This window comes from Brassica napus, chromosome A3 (assembly GCF_020379485.1).
Source record: "Brassica napus cultivar Da-Ae chromosome A3, Da-Ae, whole genome shotgun sequence".
Classification (NCBI taxonomy): domain Eukaryota; kingdom Viridiplantae; phylum Streptophyta; class Magnoliopsida; order Brassicales; family Brassicaceae; genus Brassica; species Brassica napus.
In genome coordinates, this window is record NC_063436.1 from 170,332 (window position 1) to 190,519 (window position 20,188).

Sequence of the window (20,188 nt, forward strand, 5' to 3'; positions counted from 1 at the left end):
ACTGCATTGAATTTGTTCAATAATTCAGGATCTTAATTAATACATATCGTAAATGATTCTACATGTGAAAACTTATCTCACCAAACTTGCCACTAACAAACAAACAGAAGGACACAAGAATTTACAATACAATACACAAAGACTTGCAAAATTCTATTAAAAGAAAACACGAAACTACTTCTTGCCTTGTTCATCAACAACAGCTGCAGCTTTTATCACGACAATATCTGATTTGTCATCAGCACGTTCCTCAGGAACCACTGCCATTGACCGCCTATTACCGCATATTGTCCAGATATATAACGTTAACATCGCTCCTAGACTTCCACAAACCGCACCCAGAACCAACGCACCAAGCATTCTCCAAATACACTTGCTCTTCTTCCCTTTTACTTCCACCGTCTTCACCTCCACCTCCTCAACAGTCTTGGAAACTGCGTTTGGATCAAGCGGCTGCGAGTGAATCCTCACCGAGGGATGTCTCAGCTTGAAACTCCATGAGTGGAGATAATGTGGCTTGGAAGAGTTTCCATTTGAAGAGGTCAAACCCACCATGAACTTCTTGTCTTCCCATATCTTAGCCAAGTCTACTGAGTAAGACACGAACGGATCTACAGGCTTTAAGGCAGTAGAAACACTCAAACGAACCTCTACTCTCTTTGAGCTCGCCTCGTAATCAATCCAACAATTCAATCTCTTCTCTCCGTTGAAATGGCCATCAAAAGATGATAAGTTTCTAATTTTAGCAGCTTCAGGTCTACCAACTAAGACCCCCACACGGTTTCCTCTCTTGGAGATACCAAACTCGACAGCAACAATCTCTTTATGCATTAAGAAACCTAGACCTGAGGAAGCGTTATCCTTTCTACCAAACAGCCTAAGATCCAAACCACTTGGAACCATTACAAAAGCCAGGACACTCCCAATCTCTTTGGAGGGCATGGTGAACGAGAAACTAGTCGAGAATGAACCTGGAAAGCTTCTCCCTTTAGTAGTAGCTTGGGAGAGTTTGATGGGTTTCATGTAAATGACTCGCCCTTGGCTCCGACTCACTGAGCCAGTCAGCTGAATCGACGAACCACCACTGACGAGCTTAGAATCTCCAAACAGAGCAATATTCTTGTGAAAGCTCGGAGATTTCACAAACCCATCAAAGGAAAACGAGGAATTTGCATCTGCAGCAGCCGCCAAAGTTTCGAAGCTGAAAACGAACAGGAAAGCTAGGGTTTTGAAAACCGCCATAGCTGAAAAATTGAAAATGGGGAGCTTTGAGGAATCTAGGAAGGAGCTCTTTTTTTCTTCTTTCTGCAGCTTCCAATGAATGGAATTTCTAGGATTCGTGAATGAATTACAGTTTTCAAGAGTGTAGTGTGTGGATTTTGGTGAAGAAATTAAATAGAATTTAAAGTCATCTTCTTCTGGGAGAGGTGAACTTTGGTTCGCTCTCTTTCACTCTCAGTAGTTGCTGAGTAAGTGAAATTCAATTAATGCTATCTCTGTTCTTATTATACCCCCCATTACTTGTTACTTCTCTCTTCCCTTCCCCCCATGTTCTAGATTGTGACATTTAGGCCCACCTCTTCTTTCTTTCTTTTAATAATCCTTCCAATAATCAAAATTGATCGGTAAGTAACGATGTAGGATTTACCAAATGGCTGAGTCTTTAGAAAAACTAGACAAAAGAAATTAATGCTGATTTAAAGATTTTAAGATAGTGGAGATGAAATGATATTTTATTGTCCACAAACCAAAGGGAAATAGAAAATGTGGGGTGGTTTGAGATAGCAAAGGTGGAGTTGGGTTGGCAAACAAATAGATGGAATCTCATTATCTCTGATACGTGTGTTAATTAGTGGCCAACCCACTGATTATATTATTACCCATACCAAATTGCTCGTAGTTTCTGTTAAAATATGGGCCTAACTAAGTTCGGTAATTTTATTCGTGGGCCTAGAAAGAGACAATTATACTATTAATGGGCCATAACTCTTATCAAATAAAGAATATATATTACCTAACCATTGTCTTGCAGATTACAGTCAAGTCCAGACTGTCCAGTAACAACCATCTGTGACAACCGGCTTACTGGGAAAATGATAATCCATTTTACGGCATGCCTTAATGTTACGAGGATTTTTGGGAAGGTCGTTCATTTTAATATTATTTTCATCCGAACGCATATAACTATCGAGTTTTGATGAGGTACGGTGCATTAGTATTTAGTACTAGTATGTTGGCACCCTTCCATCTGTTTTTATATTTTATGTTGGTATCAGTTTTTCTTTTTCTTTTTTGGTGTAAATTCTATTATCAGATAATTGAATAAAACTATTTGTATTGCATATTGGTTTCAGCTGAATTTCAGTTTTGGTTTAAAATTTTTCATTTACTTTGGTTCAGTTTTTTCTGTCGCCGGTTTATTCTTTCCATTTACAGAGAGTCAAAACAATATTTGGTCTAACCTTATTAATAAAAGAGAAAAAAAAAACAGAAGCATGAGAGAAGTGAGTGGTGGCGTGAAAGAGAAGGATGATGAGACAGACCGACCCAAAGGCGGTGGTCCCAAAGCTCAGCCGCACTACGATCACGATACTTCGTTAGTTCTATCACGTGCCTCCCATGCGAGTAATTTGTAATCTCCACCGTCAAACATGTTGGCTTTCGCTTCTCCGATGACTTAAATCAACGTTTAGAAAAAAAAAGATTTCATAAGCTTAATAATACGAAACACATGCCCTCAAATCATAAACAACACGATGATACTTAGCGTGCGGATTAGTTAACAATCGAGTATTATCAGCTTAAAGCCTGTTATAATGTTTTATTTTTCTTTGTACAAAACAAATTAAATAAATAAAAATAAAGCTGTCTTGTGAATAATGTTTTGCATCACTTTGGTCCACAGACAGAACAAAAACATAGTCCCTCAGATCTTCTGACTCTTCATGTCTTTTTTTTTCCCTTAGTTTTATTTGCTTTTTATAATCTCTTGATCCAAGAGTTCATGTTTACTTGTGACAGAAGTCTTGTAATGATAATATAGCAAAGTCTTGTCTTCTCTCTCTCAAATAAAAATAAATGTCATCTTTCGAAATCTCTCACCTTGATTTAGAGAATGGTTCCGGTGATCAGCGTCATTACCGTCAAAGTGACGTCAGCGAGTTCGGAGAAGACAGCTCTTCCTGCGACTATGACTACGATTTTCACTCAGCTGTAAGGAGCTTTTGCGGCGAGTTTGAGTTTCCTGATCTGGAGGACCTCTCAGAATCAGAATCGGAAACTTCTCGATCATCTCCGGAGGAGAAAGATTGCCGGATTTGCCATTTGGGTTTAGAGAGTAGCCGCCGTGAATGTGGAGACCCAATGGTTCTTGGATGTTCTTGTAAAGATGATTTGGGTTATGTTCATAAGCAATGTGCCGAGACTTGGTTCAAGATCAAGGGTGACAAGTAAGCAACCAATTAACTAGTGATCTCACTCAATAAAAACCAATGTTGGACTTAACAAGTTTATGTTTCAGGACTTGCGAGATTTGTCGTTCGATAGCTTTAAACTTCTCTAAAGCTGGCAACGATATTGATCAAACAACAACGATTGAAACCAATGTGAGTGACGTGGAGGCTGGAAATTCATCTACGGTGGTGGCCACAATTGATTCCGATGACCGGAGATTCTGGAGAGGGAATAGGTTTCTTAACTTCCTTTTAACATGTATGGTCTCTGCATTTGTAATCTCATGGTTCTTTCACTTCAACTTGCCTTCACAACAATGAGGAACAAGATTAAACATCCTCTGTTTGTTTTTTTTCCCTTTTTTTTCTTTTTTTTTTCTTTTGCTTTGTGTGGAATTTGATTCCTGTTTTAGCTTTTTGCACGAGTGCAATCATATCAAACAATTGGAATACAAATATAAAAAATCATAATTGAGTTAGATTAAAAATATAAAAGATAGCATACAAATCTGTATGGTTACATTTTTGTATTTATTTATTCACAATCTCTGAATATACATGTTTTTTTCACAAACTCTTATAAGCCTCAAGGCAGAACCATGCCTAAGTGCTTTAGTTTCAACTTCCATTTCGAGCTTGGTAAGACAAGCCGCTTGTGTTGCATCGCTAAGAGCCTCGCTAAACATTTCACTCATAAGGTAACATAGCCACCTAAAAAGAAAAAGGAAAAAACATAGCCACCTTCTTGCCAATACTGTGGGTGGCAACAAAATTAGTAATGGGGAGAAAATGTAAACGTGTTATTATCAAAAGATATCTGCTGCTTGCCTGTGGTATTTGGTCATCAATCATGCTTTCCTAACTATACATTAGGACCGATTACAATATTAAGAATGTTCGCGAACAGCACTATCATGGATATTTAGTTTAGGAATATCTGGATCTCTTAAATTTTAATACTCTACTAGATTAAGACTCGCACAAATAGATGATATATATATATATATTATTTTAAATATTATATGTTTTATATATTATGAAATAATAAATATACATTGAATAATTAAAATTCAGTAACTATTATATATATAATTAAATTGGTGTGAATATATAAATCAATTTTATTAATCCAAACAATAATTTTTTTGATAGGATATATATAATTAAATTTAAATGATATTAACATACATAGTACTCCCACCGGATACGAATGTAAGATGTTCTATATTTTTATCTTGTATACAATGTATGATGTCTTGAGATATAAATAATGCATTTATTTTTAAAATTTAAACATAAATTAAAAATAAAATTATGAGTGGTGAAACTTTATTAATATAATAATCAAAAAGTAACAATTAAAATAATGTATTTATTGTTTCTTAATACGTGTAAAACCTTAAACATCTTATATTTAAATCCTGTGGGAGTATATTTTAATATTAATGTCTATTAAATGATGTTTTTTACTCATATGGTTTTTTTTTATCATTTGTATCTTTTATAGCAAAAATTTTAAATTACTGATAACAAAAAAAATTATTGTGGGATTAATAGTTTTCATAATTTATATTTTAAAAAAAATAAGTTGTCAATGTTTGTTCAAAGCCTTTATCAAAAAAATTATTCAAAGTAAATTTCAAAATTTAAATATTTGTGTATTTTATATGGTATATAGTTTAATTTAAAATGATATATATATATATATATATATATCTTTAATTTTAATAATTAATTAAATTAGACTTTTTACTTATATGATTTTTAATCATTTGTATTTTTTTCATAATAAAAATTTAAACCATGGATCACAAAATTTGAATTTGAGATTTTTAACAGTTGTAGTAATTTATAGTCGTTTTTTAATTCAAAATATAACATATATAGAAAAATCTATTTTTTATTATATGGTTAATGTTGTTGTTTAATTTATTTTAATAGTTTAAAATTAGAAAATATAATAGAAGATATACTAGTTTTTATCAAATCTTTATTATTCAAAATCATTAATTATCATATATATTTTAACCATATTAGGCAATTCTATAACTTTTATTTAAAGAAATAATAAAAAACATTAATAATGAATTTATGGTTAGTTTAATAAAAAAACAGATTATATAATTAGATGAACTAACATATTTATCTAATGATTTTAAGAATCATCCTAGCATAAGGCATAAACATCATTAAAAAGACAAACCACACAGGACTGAATCTTTGACATTATAGAATTCAAATTGGAAAGAAGAAAAGAAACAAAAGACAGGCCTGGATGGGCAATAGTTAACATAAACTTTGTCGTTGGCCCAATAGTGTCAGCCTAAAATCTTCTGGTTGTTACTTGTCTACTATATTTTGGATAGTCTTATCAAAGGAAAGGAAACATGGCCAGAAATATAGACAGGAGAAACTTAACTAAATCATTTTAAGCCCACACGGTTCTCTTTTTTTTACAAGACTACAACAAATATAATCCCACACACAGGCGGCTGTGCCTGACTTTTGGATTTAGAAGCAATTTTTTTGACTTTTTTGTATAACATTTGGTAAAATTGGTATGGAGGAAGAATCGAACCTGTCAACAAATTAAACAAATCCTTAGCCCAAAACTAACTGAATCAAATCCTTAGCCCAAAACTAACTGAATCAGCCTATATTTTAAATTGGCCTCTAAAATATATTTAACTATACTAACCCTAGAAAGCATGTTTGATGGGCTTGAACTCAGGCACGACTTTAAGTCACATATATGATTTCATAGATATTTAATATGAAAAGTGTTTACTGCAGCCGATTTAGAATTGATCTACAAAAAAAAAATGGTCTGCACTCTAGAGGATGTGCTTGTACATCCAAATCGTAACATACATAAATTCAAAAGACAAAAAAAGAATTTTATAATATTTTATCTGATTTCTCAAAGAGTGTCACTTAGACATTTTTCAGACTGATTGAAATGCATTTACGTTTTTATTAATGTAATCTATTTAACCAATAGTATTTTAGATAAATATATTTATTTATAAGATCAATGCTTTTATAATTAATATTGAGTTAAGAATGAGTATAAATTGTATTAGAATTGTATAAATTTTTTATGTAACAAAAAAAATTAAAGTGTCACTTAATATGAAACAGATGGAACACCGGAGATTAAAGATCTGAGACAACCGTATGAACAATATTTTCTAAATATATGTACGAAAATTATGAGACCAGTGGGGGCTTTTTATGATGCTCTCTAGTAGGCGTAATGGGGTAGAAGTGGGCATTTTTATAAATTAATGTTTACAACCGGATTTTTGAAATTTGGCCTTTGGATTTGAGTAACTTTATCGTATTCATATTTTAATAAGAAAACAAAGATCACGAAAAACAAAAGATCTCGTGTTTCACATGGCAAAGTCGTATGTGTATAGTTGTATGTGTATCATGTTCATATGCTTATTGTATATGCCCTTTAGTTGAGAAGGTTCTTATACAAATATATATACGGCCAGCAGGGATTTGTTTTTTGGAAGAAAATGGAGTAAAATATTTAGGTGAAAAAGTGGTGAAAATAAATTGATTGAAAAAGAAATATAAAAGGTAATGGGGGTAAATGTATCTCTGACAAAACTTATAGTAAATATGAGTGTGTATATTTGTTTTGAATAATAAGTGGAGTAAACATGAGAAAATATTGGTTGTGATTGTATAGTCACTCTAGCGCAACTTTTTACTCCAAAAAGTTATTTACTCTGTGTTTCACTAATAAGTCCCCAATCAGGTAGAAATCATTTCTTTCCTTTTTACTCTACTCACTATTCAAATAAAGAGAAATACACACCCAACTTTACTTTCTGTTTTGCTAGAGTAATACAGTTTGTTCTTTTTTCATTTTACTTTATTGGTTTCCACCATTTTAGTTTTACTCAATTTTCCACCTTTAATTTTTACTCTGTTTTACTCTAAAATTACCAATCATACTCATTGTTTCACTTGATTGGTAGAACTTTAGAGGAAACTAGAGTCAATAAGATTGCTCTAATCTTATCATAGATCTCGAGCTTAACAATTCCCTAGACAACACATCCCTTATATACTAAAGCGCAAGTCGCCTAACGAATTAAAAGCTGCCATGTGGAAAAAATTTAGAAAAAAAAAATTGCCAAGTGGAAAAGTTTTACAATTTTTTAACAGCATAAATGCAAAAACAAAAAAAATTAATGCAAAAACATTTTCGTCTCTTTATCTTAACTGTTTAATTTTTTTTTTTAATATATACTAAAATCCCTAAGATTTCTCAGCCATGAACCCATGATTTTGTAACAGTTACTCTTTCTCTACATAAACTCAAAATGCCTATAACGTAAACTGATCTTTACTTCTTTCAGAAAATTTTAACTCCTAAATTCTTTGTAACAAATTCTCTCTAAAATATGATAGATCGAAAACTTCTACCGTAACCACAATATCAAGTCTACAACTCGGGATCCATATCAACATATCTCTGGCCAATATGTGGCACAAGAATATTCTTCAAAATCTTTTCATGAATTGAGAAAAGAATCACAAGTTTTATCCGTGCATAGTAGGCTGAAGAACTCAAAGTCCTGGTCAGTAACTCTGGAAACACTCAAACTCTTCTAATCTACTTATTGCTTTCATTTTCTTTGGGTTTAATAGTTATAAGCAAAAACTACATAGTGGGTGAAAACCAAACAAGTCGATAACATTTTCAAACCGGATTAGATCAGTCCTGGATTTTGTTATTTTGTATTGTGCTGATAATTCAGGGAGGGAAGGAGAGTAAGAGTGACTTACCTTAAAGCAAACGTACAAGGCCTTTAATTTTTGAGACATGCCACATCCGGAAACAAGTGTATTCTTATTTATTTTTGGATAATGTCTCTTATGTTACTCAACTTACTTTTTGAAACTTTTTTTGTAGCTTTGAATAAATTTTTTATCGTGGCTAACAAATAGTGATGTGATGCCTCTTTTAAAAGTGTGGAAAGAAAACAAAAAGAAATTAGCACTTTTTGCTAAAAAAACCTAGCACTTTTTTGGTAAAATTGGGTATGTTTATAATTTCACAAATTTTTTTATAAAGAGTATTAGAGTGTATTCTTTTTATTTTATAAAGAGTATTAGAGTATATTCTACTATGGTGTTACCGACAAAATTGGGTATTGTTTATAATTTCACAAAAAGAAATTTATAATAGATCATATTCAAGTATCTTACGCTTTTTTTTGTTAAATAAAAATTTGACTATTTTATTCATGTTTAATATTATTTTTTATTGTTTATTATACTAATCATTAAGAAATTATATTTTTGAAAAGTCTTATTAAATAAAAATATGAATAATACTGAATAGATTAAATATAATATTTTAAATATAATAAAAATTTGACTTCGTGCATAGCACGGGATGATATACTAGTAAAATATAAATAAGAGACCAAAAGAGGAGCAGCTTTTAGACAGCTATTGTATGAAAAAAGGTGTCCAATAAAGTTTTGAGATCGGCAGTTTTGGCGAATTAATAAGTCAAATGGTCCTTTCTATAATGTTAAAAAAAACATATAGTCCTTTCTATAAATACGCATACGAATGTCTCACAGCTAGTCATTCCTTTTAGTAACGGAGACGTTTTTATATCCTTACATCAACAATGCCTCTCCCAATCCAAGCTTTCTTTGTCCCTCTCCTCTTCCTCTTCTTCTTCTTCTCCTCCATTGCTACGGCAGCTATCGTTGAGCATGTTTTCCAGGTATTTACTTATATGCCACTCTCTCCTATTTGAAAATATATTGTCAGTTATTTTATTGAACATATATATCATTCTATATTCTAGCCTCTTTTCTAGAACCGGAAACGCGGTGGCACGCATTTCGTTGTCGTTTCCTCCATTTTGAAAAAAATATTACCGTATTTGGTGGATCTAGTCTAACTAACCCCAGCTTTTAGTATTATATTTAATATTTCCGTATAGACTTTTGGGTTTTTTTTTTTAACTTTCTAAATATAGTAAAGATAAAGAGAAAGCTTTACGTGCAACTCTTTAAAATATGACGGGACAATATTAACGGCGTCTGACAATAGGTTAAAAACGTGGTGGTGAAACCGTTGTGCAAGGAGCAAATGATACCGACTGTTAACGGAAGTCTTCCCGGTCCAACGATAAACGTTAGAGAAGGCGACACTCTCGTGGTTCATGTTATCAACAACTCTACTTACAATATAACCATCCACTGGTAACTTATTGATCTCGATCGATATTATATCACCAAACAATGAGTTTTTATTTTATTTTATTGTACGATCTATAAGAATTATCTGTTTATGGGCACACGCATATATTTAGGCATGGAGTGTTTCAGTTGAAAAGCTCATGGATGGACGGTGCGAATATGATATCTCAATGTCCGATTCAACCACGTAATAACTTCACGTATCGGTTCGATATCACCGGACAAGAAGGTACTTTGTTATGGCATGCTCACGTCGTTAATCTACGTGCCACACTTCACGGGGCTCTAATCATCCGTCCCCGATCGGGCCGACCTTATCCGTTTCCTAAACCATACAAAGAAGTTCCTCTCGTTTTTGGTAAGCATTATTTTTTTTTCTCTTTCTAAAACCGACTATTAAGAAGCAAAACCGAACCGTGTTATCATAGATGTAAAAAGAGTTATACTTTGAGGATGAATTTTATTTATTTAAATGTTATAAACATATTTTATTTTATCTTTCCTCGAACTGATATAATGGGATAAATATAATCAAAGTTGAGTCACTGTCAGAAAATTAGTTGATGGCTATGGTCAATGAACTTTATCTTTTTTACGATTAATAAATATAAATAATAGAAACATATATTGTATTTTTTTTTTCAAGTTAGTACTTTTTGGGTAAATGTTACAAGTACGAACACGACTAGTGTTGGTCCGGATTTAAATACATGAGCATATAATACTTATCTTTTTACGCCAACCCAATATTTTATAAGAAACAAAATATTTGTAGTTAACAAATATTTACGTTAGAAGGATTAAATATTCATTACAACATATTATCCTTTTTTTAAAACTATTAATTAATTTGTTTGGAAAAAATATTATGCAAGAACAATGGTGGGACACAGATATTGAACTTCTTAATTCACGGCCAGCTCCGATTTCCGATGCGTACCTCATTAATGGCCTCGCTGGAGATTCATATCCTTGCTCTAAGAACAGTAATGCTCATTCTTTACGTAGCTCAAAAGTTAATTAATAAATTGCTTACAACAATTAATGATATTTTTTCTCGGCTTCCATAGGGATGTTTAAGCTCAGGGTAGTACAAGGGAAAACATACTTGCTAAGGATTATAAACGCGGCGCTCAACACTCACCTCTTCTTCAAAATAGCTGATCACAACGTGACAGTCGTCTCTGTTGATGCTGTCTACACCACACCTTACGTTAGCGATGTGATGATTTTGACGCCAGGACAAACCGTCGACGCACTTCTCACGGCTGACCAGCCCAACGGAATGTACTACATGGAGATAAGCCCTTACACTAGTGCTAACTCGTTAGTACCGGTACCCCCTAGTACTCCTATTAGAGGCCTAATCGTCTACGAGGATGCCAAGTCGACAGCATCCCCATCAAACTCGTTGATGCCTTCAGGGATGAATGCAATATCCACCGCTCATAGATTCTCCTCAAACATCACTAGCCTCGTGGGTGGACCATACTGGACGCCAGTGCCTGACCATGTGGACGAGAAGATGTTCGTAACCATGGGGCTTGGCTTAAAGCCATGCCCTCCGGGAACCAAGTGTATTGGTCCGTTTGGTCAGCGGTACGCTGGTTCTCTCAACAACCGTACTTTTGTGATCCCCGGAACGATTTCACTCCAAGAAGCCTATTTCTATAATATCAGTGGAGTATACACCGATGACTTCCCCGACCAACCTCCCATGAAATTTGACTACGCAAATTTTGGTGTCCGTACAAATTCTGAATACAAAATGATGTTTCCGGAGAGAAAGACTAGCGTGAAGACACTTAAATATAATTCTATAGTAGAGATTGTTGTGCAGAACACCGGGATAATCACCTCAGAGAGTCATCCCATGCACCTTCACGGCTTCAATTTCTATGTGTTGGGTTATGGATTTGGTAACTATGATCCCATCCGTGATGCAGATAAGCTAAATCTAGTTAACCCGCAAATGCACAATACCGTTGGTGTACCACCAGGTGGATGGGTTGTCTTAAGATTTAAAGCTAACAATCCTGGTAAGAAACATTTTTGCTTTTACCAAAAATAATATATAGATTCTCATATATATCAACTGTTATAAATAAATGGATGGCTTAATTTGACGTTATACTTTTGCAGGTGCGTGGATGTTTCATTGTCACATGGATGCACATTTACCTTACGGAATAATAATGGTTTTCATAGTTCAAAATGGACCAACTCCGGAAACAAGCATGCAACCTCCACCGTTGAATCTTCCACAATGCACTCGTGATCCCACAATTTATGAGTCGCTGGCAACAAGCGTTGATTTGTCTTCCTAGAAGTAGCTTTTACCCCAGCTGCCGATCTTCTCTAAAAGTAACTATCAATCGTAGTTGCTTCTTCATTTTTGGTATTTTAATTGATTGGTGATATAGAGATATTTTCCAAAAAAAAAAACTAATTAAATCTGAGAGACTTGTTTTAAATTTGAGTGTGGCAATTGGAGATGATGCTTTCAAGTATTGTTGGTACTGTCGTCTCTTGACTGACTGGCTGTAGCTTCAAATCTTACTTGGGGAGAGACTGATTAGTTATTGCTTTTCTGATATTAACCAAGGTAAGATAGAATAAGGAATTAATTCAAACTCAAGGGAGAGACTGCATGTAGTTGATAGTGACTCTGAAACAGCGTGTATATATTCATTCTATCATGAGTGAATATGATTTTGTGAATTTTGGTTCCCTTGAGACAACACACAAAAAAAAAGTCTTACAGGAAGAAAGAAAGAGACGATCATTAGGTACTCTCCTCTCTTGATCGCAAGAGAACAATGTTGCGGACCTGATGATTCTCTTGCTATACACAGAAGTAAGATCAGCATTCGAGTCTCCAACGAATTCTCCCCTCAGTCTAACTTCTCAGCTCACTGTTTCCTGCTGTCTGACGTTCTTTTTCTTGCTTCTTGTGCATGTATATCCCCTGCTCTCTCCAACACTTAGGCTCCTTTTCTACAACAAATGATATAATATATACTCAGATGATTTATAATTACATAATTATGAACATTTAGTATGAAAAGTGTTTACTTCAGCAGAATTTAAAATTGGTCTAGACTCTAGAGGATGTGGTTGTACTTGTACATGTTTAAGCCAAATCGTAACACATATAAAACCAGAAGACAAAAAAAAAAAGAGGAAGAAGAATTTTTTGAATATTTCATCAATATCGTAGATTAAAGATCCGATATATAACTATATACAAATATTTTCTCAAAGAAATAATGAAAATAGTGAGACAGAAGGTGTCCATTATTTTCGACGCGCTAGTAGGCGTAATGGGATAGAAGTGGCTATTGTATATATTTGATTGTTTACAACTGGTCATCGAAATCTGGCATCTTAGTAAATTACTTTTTTTTTTTTCTTACAGCAAGATATTCACGGACTCGTATAGTAAATTACTAAATTATGGCTTTTGATACGTATGTTAAAAAAAGAGAAAGAGAGATACATGTGTTATTAAGAAACAAAAAACAACAACACAGGTCTCGTGTTTCACATGTCAAAGTCGCATAGGTGTATCATGCTCATGCGTGTTTGACTCGTGACAGTAATGTAAACTTGATCAATGTTTCCATGTATAAGAAGGAGAAAATATAAGACTTTAAATAACTGGAAAACAAAGAGTAATTTTGCGGAATTGGATTTGTCGTATATTCTTATTCTTAATAATACTAGAGATGGACATTTGCTCCCTTGATGTTATTAAGACCCAATATGATCTCGGATTATTTTCTATAAAATTTCCTCCACTAAATATATGAAATCTATTAGTTTTTTGTTGCGTTCCAAAACGATGCTTTAAGTTAGTTAGAAAATCTATATATTGATTGAATGACATGCTAGTGTATTATTAGTATTTTACTGTTCTGAAAATATATAGTTTTGAAATTTGATAGTTTTTGACGTTAAACGTTTGTATTATTTAAAAGACTTTTATGGTAAAAATTTGTTTAAGTTTAAACATAAAATAGCTAAAGTATTAGTTTTGATCTTCAACAGCTATTGAGTATGCTAAATGTGTTTTAATTTTGTTTGGATAAACTAATATCATCACTTTTAAAAATAATTGTTATAAAGGATTTTGGCTGATTTCAGTTCAGTTTTTAAAATGCATATACGTATACGTACGTACGTGGTTAACAAAACAAAACAAATTATAATATACTCTGGTTTCAGTTTCAAACAACGTGACATAATAGGAAAAAAAAACTCCGGAAACATGTTGGGCCACTACCAAAGGGAAACGTAATCGTATTAGATATCTAAAGCTTTCATCAGGGCCGTCTAACAGCACGCGCAAGTGGAGCGGTCGAATAGGGCCCCGAAATATAAAAATAAAAAATTTAAAGATTTTTCAAAATATATAAATAAATTATGGTAATTTTTTTAAAAAAATTTTAGACATAATGCTAAATTTAGAACTTATAATTAGAAAAATCAGACAAAATTATTAAATTTTAAACTTACGTGATAAAATGTATGATTAATATTTTTTTTGAACAGGGCCTAAAATTAATTTGAGACGGCCCTGGCTTTCATATTCTCTAAACAACACATAAATTATAGTAGATCGGTTGGTTCAAGCGTAGGTGTTGGTATATAATGTTATGTTTTTGATTCGAAATCCGATGAGAAGAGTACTTTACGTTGTGTCATTGGCAACCACAAAAACTGATTTCGAACTATGGAAGAGACTAAGGCTTTTAGTGTCCAAATTCCTTTTAGTTAACAAAAAAAAACTATACAATAAGTTATCAAAAGAAGTGAAAGTCTGATGGTTATTTGGAGAGAAATCTACTATATAGCAAATGTATTTTAACAAAACTGATCAGATTAGTCAATAGGACATAAAGTAAAATTTAGACACAGACAGCTAATATGAAGAAATGTGGAATCATGTTTGAGGTAGCCATTTTCGCTAATTAATAACTCAATATGTTCCCGAAAATAAAATATATTTTCCTCACAACTCTTTCTCTTTATATACGCACATGCGAATGTCCCACAACCTGTCATTCCTTCTAATTGGCAACGAAGACTTTTCATATCCTTACATGAACAATGCCTCTCGCAATCCAAGATTTCTTCGTCCCTCTCCTCTTCTTCTCTTCCATTGCTTCGGCAGCTACCGTCGAACATGTTTTCCAGGTATTTACTTTTAGCCCACTCTCTCCTTTTGTTATTCTTTTTTTTTCTTTTTTGGTAATCCTCCTTTTGTTATTCTCTAAAAGAAATAACGGGTTAAACTTTTTTACCAGTTAGATTATTGCACATATATCATTTCATAGTATCTATTACCCTCTTTTTGTTTTCCCACATTTAGGAAAAAATATTACCCTAGTTGCTGGATCTAATCTAACAGACGTAGTATATATATGAATATTTCCATTATTACATATATAAATATAAGCAAACAATTTTACGTGCGACACATTAATATATAACGGAAAATATTAACGACGTCTGACAATAGGTCAAAAACGTAGTGGTGAAACCGTTGTGCAAGGAGCAAATGATACCGACTGTTAACGGAAGTCTTCCCGGTCCAACTATAAACGTTAGAGAAGGCGATACTCTCGTGGTCCATGTCATCAACAACTCAACTTACAATATAACCATCCACTGGTAACATATTGATCTCGTTATTATTTCATCAGTAAACAATGAGTTTTTATTTTATTGTATGTTCAGTAAGAATTATCTGTTTATGTCATACAAATATAATAATATAGGCATGGAGTGTTTCAGCTGAAAAGTACATGGATGGACGGTGCGAATATGATATCTCAATGTCCGATTCAACCACGTAATAATTTCACCTATCGATTTGATATCACCGGGCAGGAAGGTACATTGTTATGGCATGCACACGTCGTTAATCTACGTGCCACACTTCATGGGGCTCTAATCATTCGTCCTAGATCAGGTCGTCCTTATCCTTTTCCTAAACCCTACAAGGAAGTTCCCCTCATTTTTGGTAAACATTCTTTTTCCCCCGTGAATTCCGAATGAAATCAAGAAGCAAAAACGTTTTTTCTTCCAGAGAATTCATAGCTTCTTAGTAGGTCAATTATTTTTACGTTTATAGTTTAAAAATATAAATAATAAGAATTAGGAAGTAAATTTGTATATGATGATAATTTTTTTCTTACTCAACTTGGACTATGGCCGATAAACTTTGTTTTTGTACTAAATTATATAAATAATAAAAATATTTGCAAGCAAACTTATTAATTTAAATGTGTTAAATATATGTTGTATTTTTCAAACTGATTTTTGGGATGATATATAATTTAAGCGTGTCGATCGTAATAGTATGACTAGGTTGGTTCGGATTTTATAAAGATCATAATCAAAAAGACTTATAATATTTGAGGATGAATATAATTTATTTAAAGTTCGTAAAATACTTTTTTTTTGTTTAATTTTCCCTGAACTGATATCATGGGATATATATAATGAATATTGACTTATTGAGAGTGCAATGTCAGAAAATTAGTTCAGTTCAATAAACTTTATTTTTATGAACAATAATATAACCCTTTTTTTTCTTAAGCCCTTTAAAAAAAAAAAAACTTTTTTCTTTGAACAATCAAACAGCTTGGATTAAGCCTTAGACAAGCAAATCGAAGTTAGAAATACAAAGAACTGATTTTAGGAGATTACATGAACAATTTAACCGATTTTGCAGTAGAGTTAAAATTCCTAGGAATAAAAGAGAAGTACACAGAAGTAAAAGTAGGCGATAGAGTCTCGATAAATATAAATAACAGAAAACATATTTATAAGTAAATTTATTTGTTGTAAATTTGTCAAATCTATATTGGAATTTTTACCAGGCTGATACAGTTTGGATTAAATGTTAATTACAAGTATGAGTAGGTTGGTCTGGTTTTACAATAAGAGCATATAATACTTCTTTTTACGCGAAGCCAAGATTTTTTTTTTTTTTTTTTTTTTTGTGAAACAACCAAGATTTTCTAATAAACAAAATCTTTGTAGTTAACAAATAATGCTTTAGAAGGCTAAAATGTTAACATATTACTATCTATACTATTATTTGCGAAGTAAATTTTTAGAATCGAACTCTCACGTTAAAAGTTAGAGTGGTTAATATCGTTTATACCCTTAATGAATAAAATATATAACTAAGTTAAAAAATCAAAACGAAATTTTAATTTATTTGATTAGATAATTGATTAAAATTAATAATAGTAAGAATTATCCAAAATCTGAAAATATATTTTAAAACGAGATAATTTCTGTATATTTGTATTGTTATCTGAAAAAATCATTTGGTAAAAAGTTAGAAGCATGAATTATATATAAAAAGTTAAAAACATGAATTATATAACTAAATATTAATATAAAAAAATCGAGCTCTCACGTTAAAAGTTAGAGTGGTTAATATCGTTTATACCCTTATTATTTGCGAAGTAAATTTTTAGAATCGAGCTCTCACGTTAAAAGTTAAAGTGGTTAATATCGTTTATACCCTTAATGAATAAAATGCATAACTAAGTTAAAAAATCAAAACGAAATTTTAATTTATTTGATTAGATAATTGATTAAAATTAATAATAGTAAGAATTATCCAAAATCTGAAAATATATTTTAAAACGAGATAATTTCTGTATATTTGTTTTGTTATCTGAAAAAATCATTTGGTAAAAAGTTAGAAGCATGAATTATATATAAAAAGTTAAAAACATGAATTATATAACTAAATATTAATTAAAAAAAATCAAGCTCTCACGTTAAAAGTTAGAGTGGTTAATATCGTTTATACCCTTAATGAATAAAATGTATAACTAAGTTAAAATATCAAAACGAAATTTTAATTTATTTGATTAGATAATTGATTAAAATTAATAATAGTAAGAATTATCCAAAATCTGAAAATATATTTTAAAACGAGATAATTTCTGTATATTTGTATTGTTATCTGAAAAAAATCATTTGGTAAAAAGTTAGAAGCATGAATTATATATAAAAAGTTAAAAACATGAATTATATAACTAAATATTAATAAAAAAAATCTTAATTATATAACTAAAATAAAATATTGAATTATCCAAAATCTAAAAATATAATTAAAAAAAGATAATTTCTATATATATATTGTATTGTTATCTAAAAAAGTATTTTAGTAAAAAGTTAAAACATAAATTATATAATTAAATATTAATCAAATAAATTATTTGCGAAGTAAATTTTTGGAATCAAGCTCTCACGTTAAAAGTTAGAGTGGTTAATATCGTTTATACCCTTAATGAATAAAATGTATAACTAAATTAAAAAATAAAAACGAAATTTTAATTTATTTGATTAGATAATTGATTAAAATTAATAATAGTAAGAATTATCCAAAATCTGAAAATATAATTTTAAAAGAAGATAATTTCTGTATATATTGTATTGTTATATGAAAAAGTCTTTTGGTAAAAAGTTAAAAACATGAATTATATAACTAAATATTAATCAAATAAAATTCTTAATTATATAACTAAAATAAAATATTGAATTATCCAAAATCTAAAAATATAATTAAAAAACAGATAATTTCTATATATATATTGTATTGTTATCTGAAAAAGTATTTTAGTAAAAAGTTAAAACGTAAATTATATTATTAAATAATAATCAAAAATTTTTAATTTATAATTAAAAATAAAATATTAAGTTATTTTAAGATTTATTTTAGTATAATGAATATAGTGTACAAAAAACTTTTCAAAAATTATGAAAATGTTTAAGCCCGCATCGCGGGCAAAACACCTATTTCCTATTATTGAAAGTGTTAATTAATTTGTTTGGGAAAAATGATTATGCAAGAACAATGGTGGGACGTAAATATTGAACTTCTCAATTTACAGCCAGCTCCGATTTGCGATGCCTACCTCATCAATGGGCTCGCTGGAGATTCATATCCTTGCTCTAAAAACAGTAATACTCATTCTTTACGTAAATCAAAAGTTAAACAAAAGAACCGCTTGAAGAAAATTGATGGGTTTCTTTTTTTTATCGGCTTCGGTAGGGATGTTTAAGCTCAAGGTAGTACAAGGGAAAACATACTTGCTAAGGATTATAAACGCGGCGCTCAACACTCACCTCTTCTTCAAAATAGCTGATCACAACGTGACAGTTGTCTCTGTTGATGCTGCCTACACGACACCTTACGTTAGCGATGTGATGATCTTGACGCCGGGGCAAACCGTAGACGCACTTCTCACCGCCGACCAGCCTATCGGCATGTACTATATGTCGATAAGCCCTTACATTAGTGCCAACTCGTTAGCACCGGTCCCCCCTGGCCATGATATCAGAAGCTTAATAGTCTATGAGGGTGCCAAGTCGACATCATCCCCATCGATGTCGTTGCTGCCTTCAGGGACGAATGCAATACCCACCGCTCATAGGTTCTCCTCGAACATCACTAGCCTCGTGGGTGGACCCTACTGGACGCCAGTGCCTGACCACGTGGACGAGAAGATGTTCGTAACCATGGGGCTTGGCTTAGACCCATGCCCTCCGGAAACCACGTGTAATGGTCCGTTAGGTCAGCACATCGCTGGTTCTTTCAACAACCGTACTTTTGTGATGCCAGAAACAATTTCACTCCAAGAAGCCTATTTCTATAATATCAGTGGAGTATACACCGAGGACTTCCCCGACCAACCTCCCATGAAATTTGACTATGCTAATTTCAGCGTCCGTACAGAGTCTGACTACGAAATGATGTTTCCGGAGAGAAAGACTAGCATCAAGACAGTCAAATTTAACTCTACAGTCGAGATAATTGTACAGAACACAGCAATAATCAGCCCAGAGAGCCATCCCATGCACCTTCATGGCTTCAACTTTTATGTGTTGGGTTATGGATTTGGTAACTATGATCCCATCCGCGATGCAAGAAAGCTAAATCTAGTTAACCCGCAGATGCACAATACCGTCGGTGTACCACCAGGTGGATGGGTTGTTTTAAGATTCATAGCCAATAATCCTGGTAAAAAAAACCTTTTTATTTTACCAAAAATAAAATAATAGATTCTCATATATACCAACTGTTTATATATAAATGGATGGCTTACTTTGAAAAATTTAATGTTATATTTGTGCAGGTGCATGGATGTTCCACTGTCACATGGATGCACATTTACCATACGGAATTATAATGGTTTTCATAGTTGAGAATGGACCAACTCCGGAAACAAGCTTGCAGCCTCCACCGTCAAATCTTCCACAATGCACTCATGATCCGACAATCTATGAGTCGCCGACCACTAACGTTGATTTGTCTTCCTAGAAGTAACTATTAATCGTAGTTGCTTCTTGAGTTTTGGCATTTTAACTGAGGGGTGATATAGAGATATTTTGTCAAAAAGAACCTAAATTTGAGAGACTTGATTTAAATTTGAGAGTAGAGACGATGCTTTCAAG

The 20,188-nt window shown here is 32.2% G+C and overlaps 5 protein-coding genes across 5 annotated transcripts; 4 read left to right on the forward strand and 1 right to left on the reverse strand.

Moving 5' to 3' along the window:
* Window positions 1-2: 2 nt before the first annotated feature.
* Window positions 3-1,477, reverse strand: LOC106427427 (L-type lectin-domain containing receptor kinase VIII.2-like). The gene has a single exon (XM_013868155.3). The coding sequence runs from the start codon at window positions 1,240-1,242 to the stop codon at window positions 175-177; it is 1,068 nt and encodes a 355-aa protein (XP_013723609.2). The 5' UTR covers window positions 1,243-1,477; the 3' UTR covers window positions 3-174.
* Window positions 1,478-2,837: 1,360 nt separating this feature from the next.
* On the forward strand, window positions 2,838-4,074 carry LOC106442952. Its single transcript, XM_013884572.3, has 2 exons — window positions 2,838-3,449; window positions 3,521-4,074. Exons 1-2 carry the CDS (start codon window positions 3,079-3,081, stop codon window positions 3,771-3,773), a joined length of 624 nt encoding a protein of 207 aa, XP_013740026.1. The 5' UTR covers window positions 2,838-3,078; the 3' UTR covers window positions 3,774-4,074.
* A 4,768-nt stretch (window positions 4,075-8,842) lies between these two features.
* On the forward strand, window positions 8,843-12,563 carry LOC106433811 (laccase-8-like). Its single transcript, XM_013874642.3, has 6 exons — window positions 8,843-9,216; window positions 9,549-9,700; window positions 9,811-10,055; window positions 10,573-10,683; window positions 10,768-11,736; window positions 11,840-12,563. Exons 1-6 carry the CDS (start codon window positions 9,118-9,120, stop codon window positions 12,022-12,024), a joined length of 1,761 nt encoding a protein of 586 aa, XP_013730096.2. The 5' UTR covers window positions 8,843-9,117; the 3' UTR covers window positions 12,025-12,563.
* A 1,671-nt stretch (window positions 12,564-14,234) lies between these two features.
* Window positions 14,235-16,684, forward strand: LOC106441312 (laccase-9-like). The gene is made up of 3 exons (XM_048767902.1): window positions 14,235-14,896; window positions 15,222-15,373; window positions 15,481-16,684. Exons 1-3 carry the CDS (start codon window positions 14,810-14,812, stop codon window positions 15,758-15,760), a joined length of 519 nt encoding a protein of 172 aa, XP_048623859.1. The 5' UTR covers window positions 14,235-14,809; the 3' UTR covers window positions 15,761-16,684.
* Window positions 16,685-18,591: 1,907 nt separating this feature from the next.
* Window positions 18,592-20,095, forward strand: LOC106433813 (laccase-8-like). Its single transcript, XM_048767896.1, has 2 exons — window positions 18,592-19,754; window positions 19,870-20,095. The coding sequence occupies exons 1-2, from the start codon at window positions 18,755-18,757 to the stop codon at window positions 20,052-20,054; spliced, it is 1,185 nt and encodes a 394-aa protein (XP_048623853.1). The 5' UTR covers window positions 18,592-18,754; the 3' UTR covers window positions 20,055-20,095.
* Window positions 20,096-20,188: the final 93 nt, after the last annotated feature.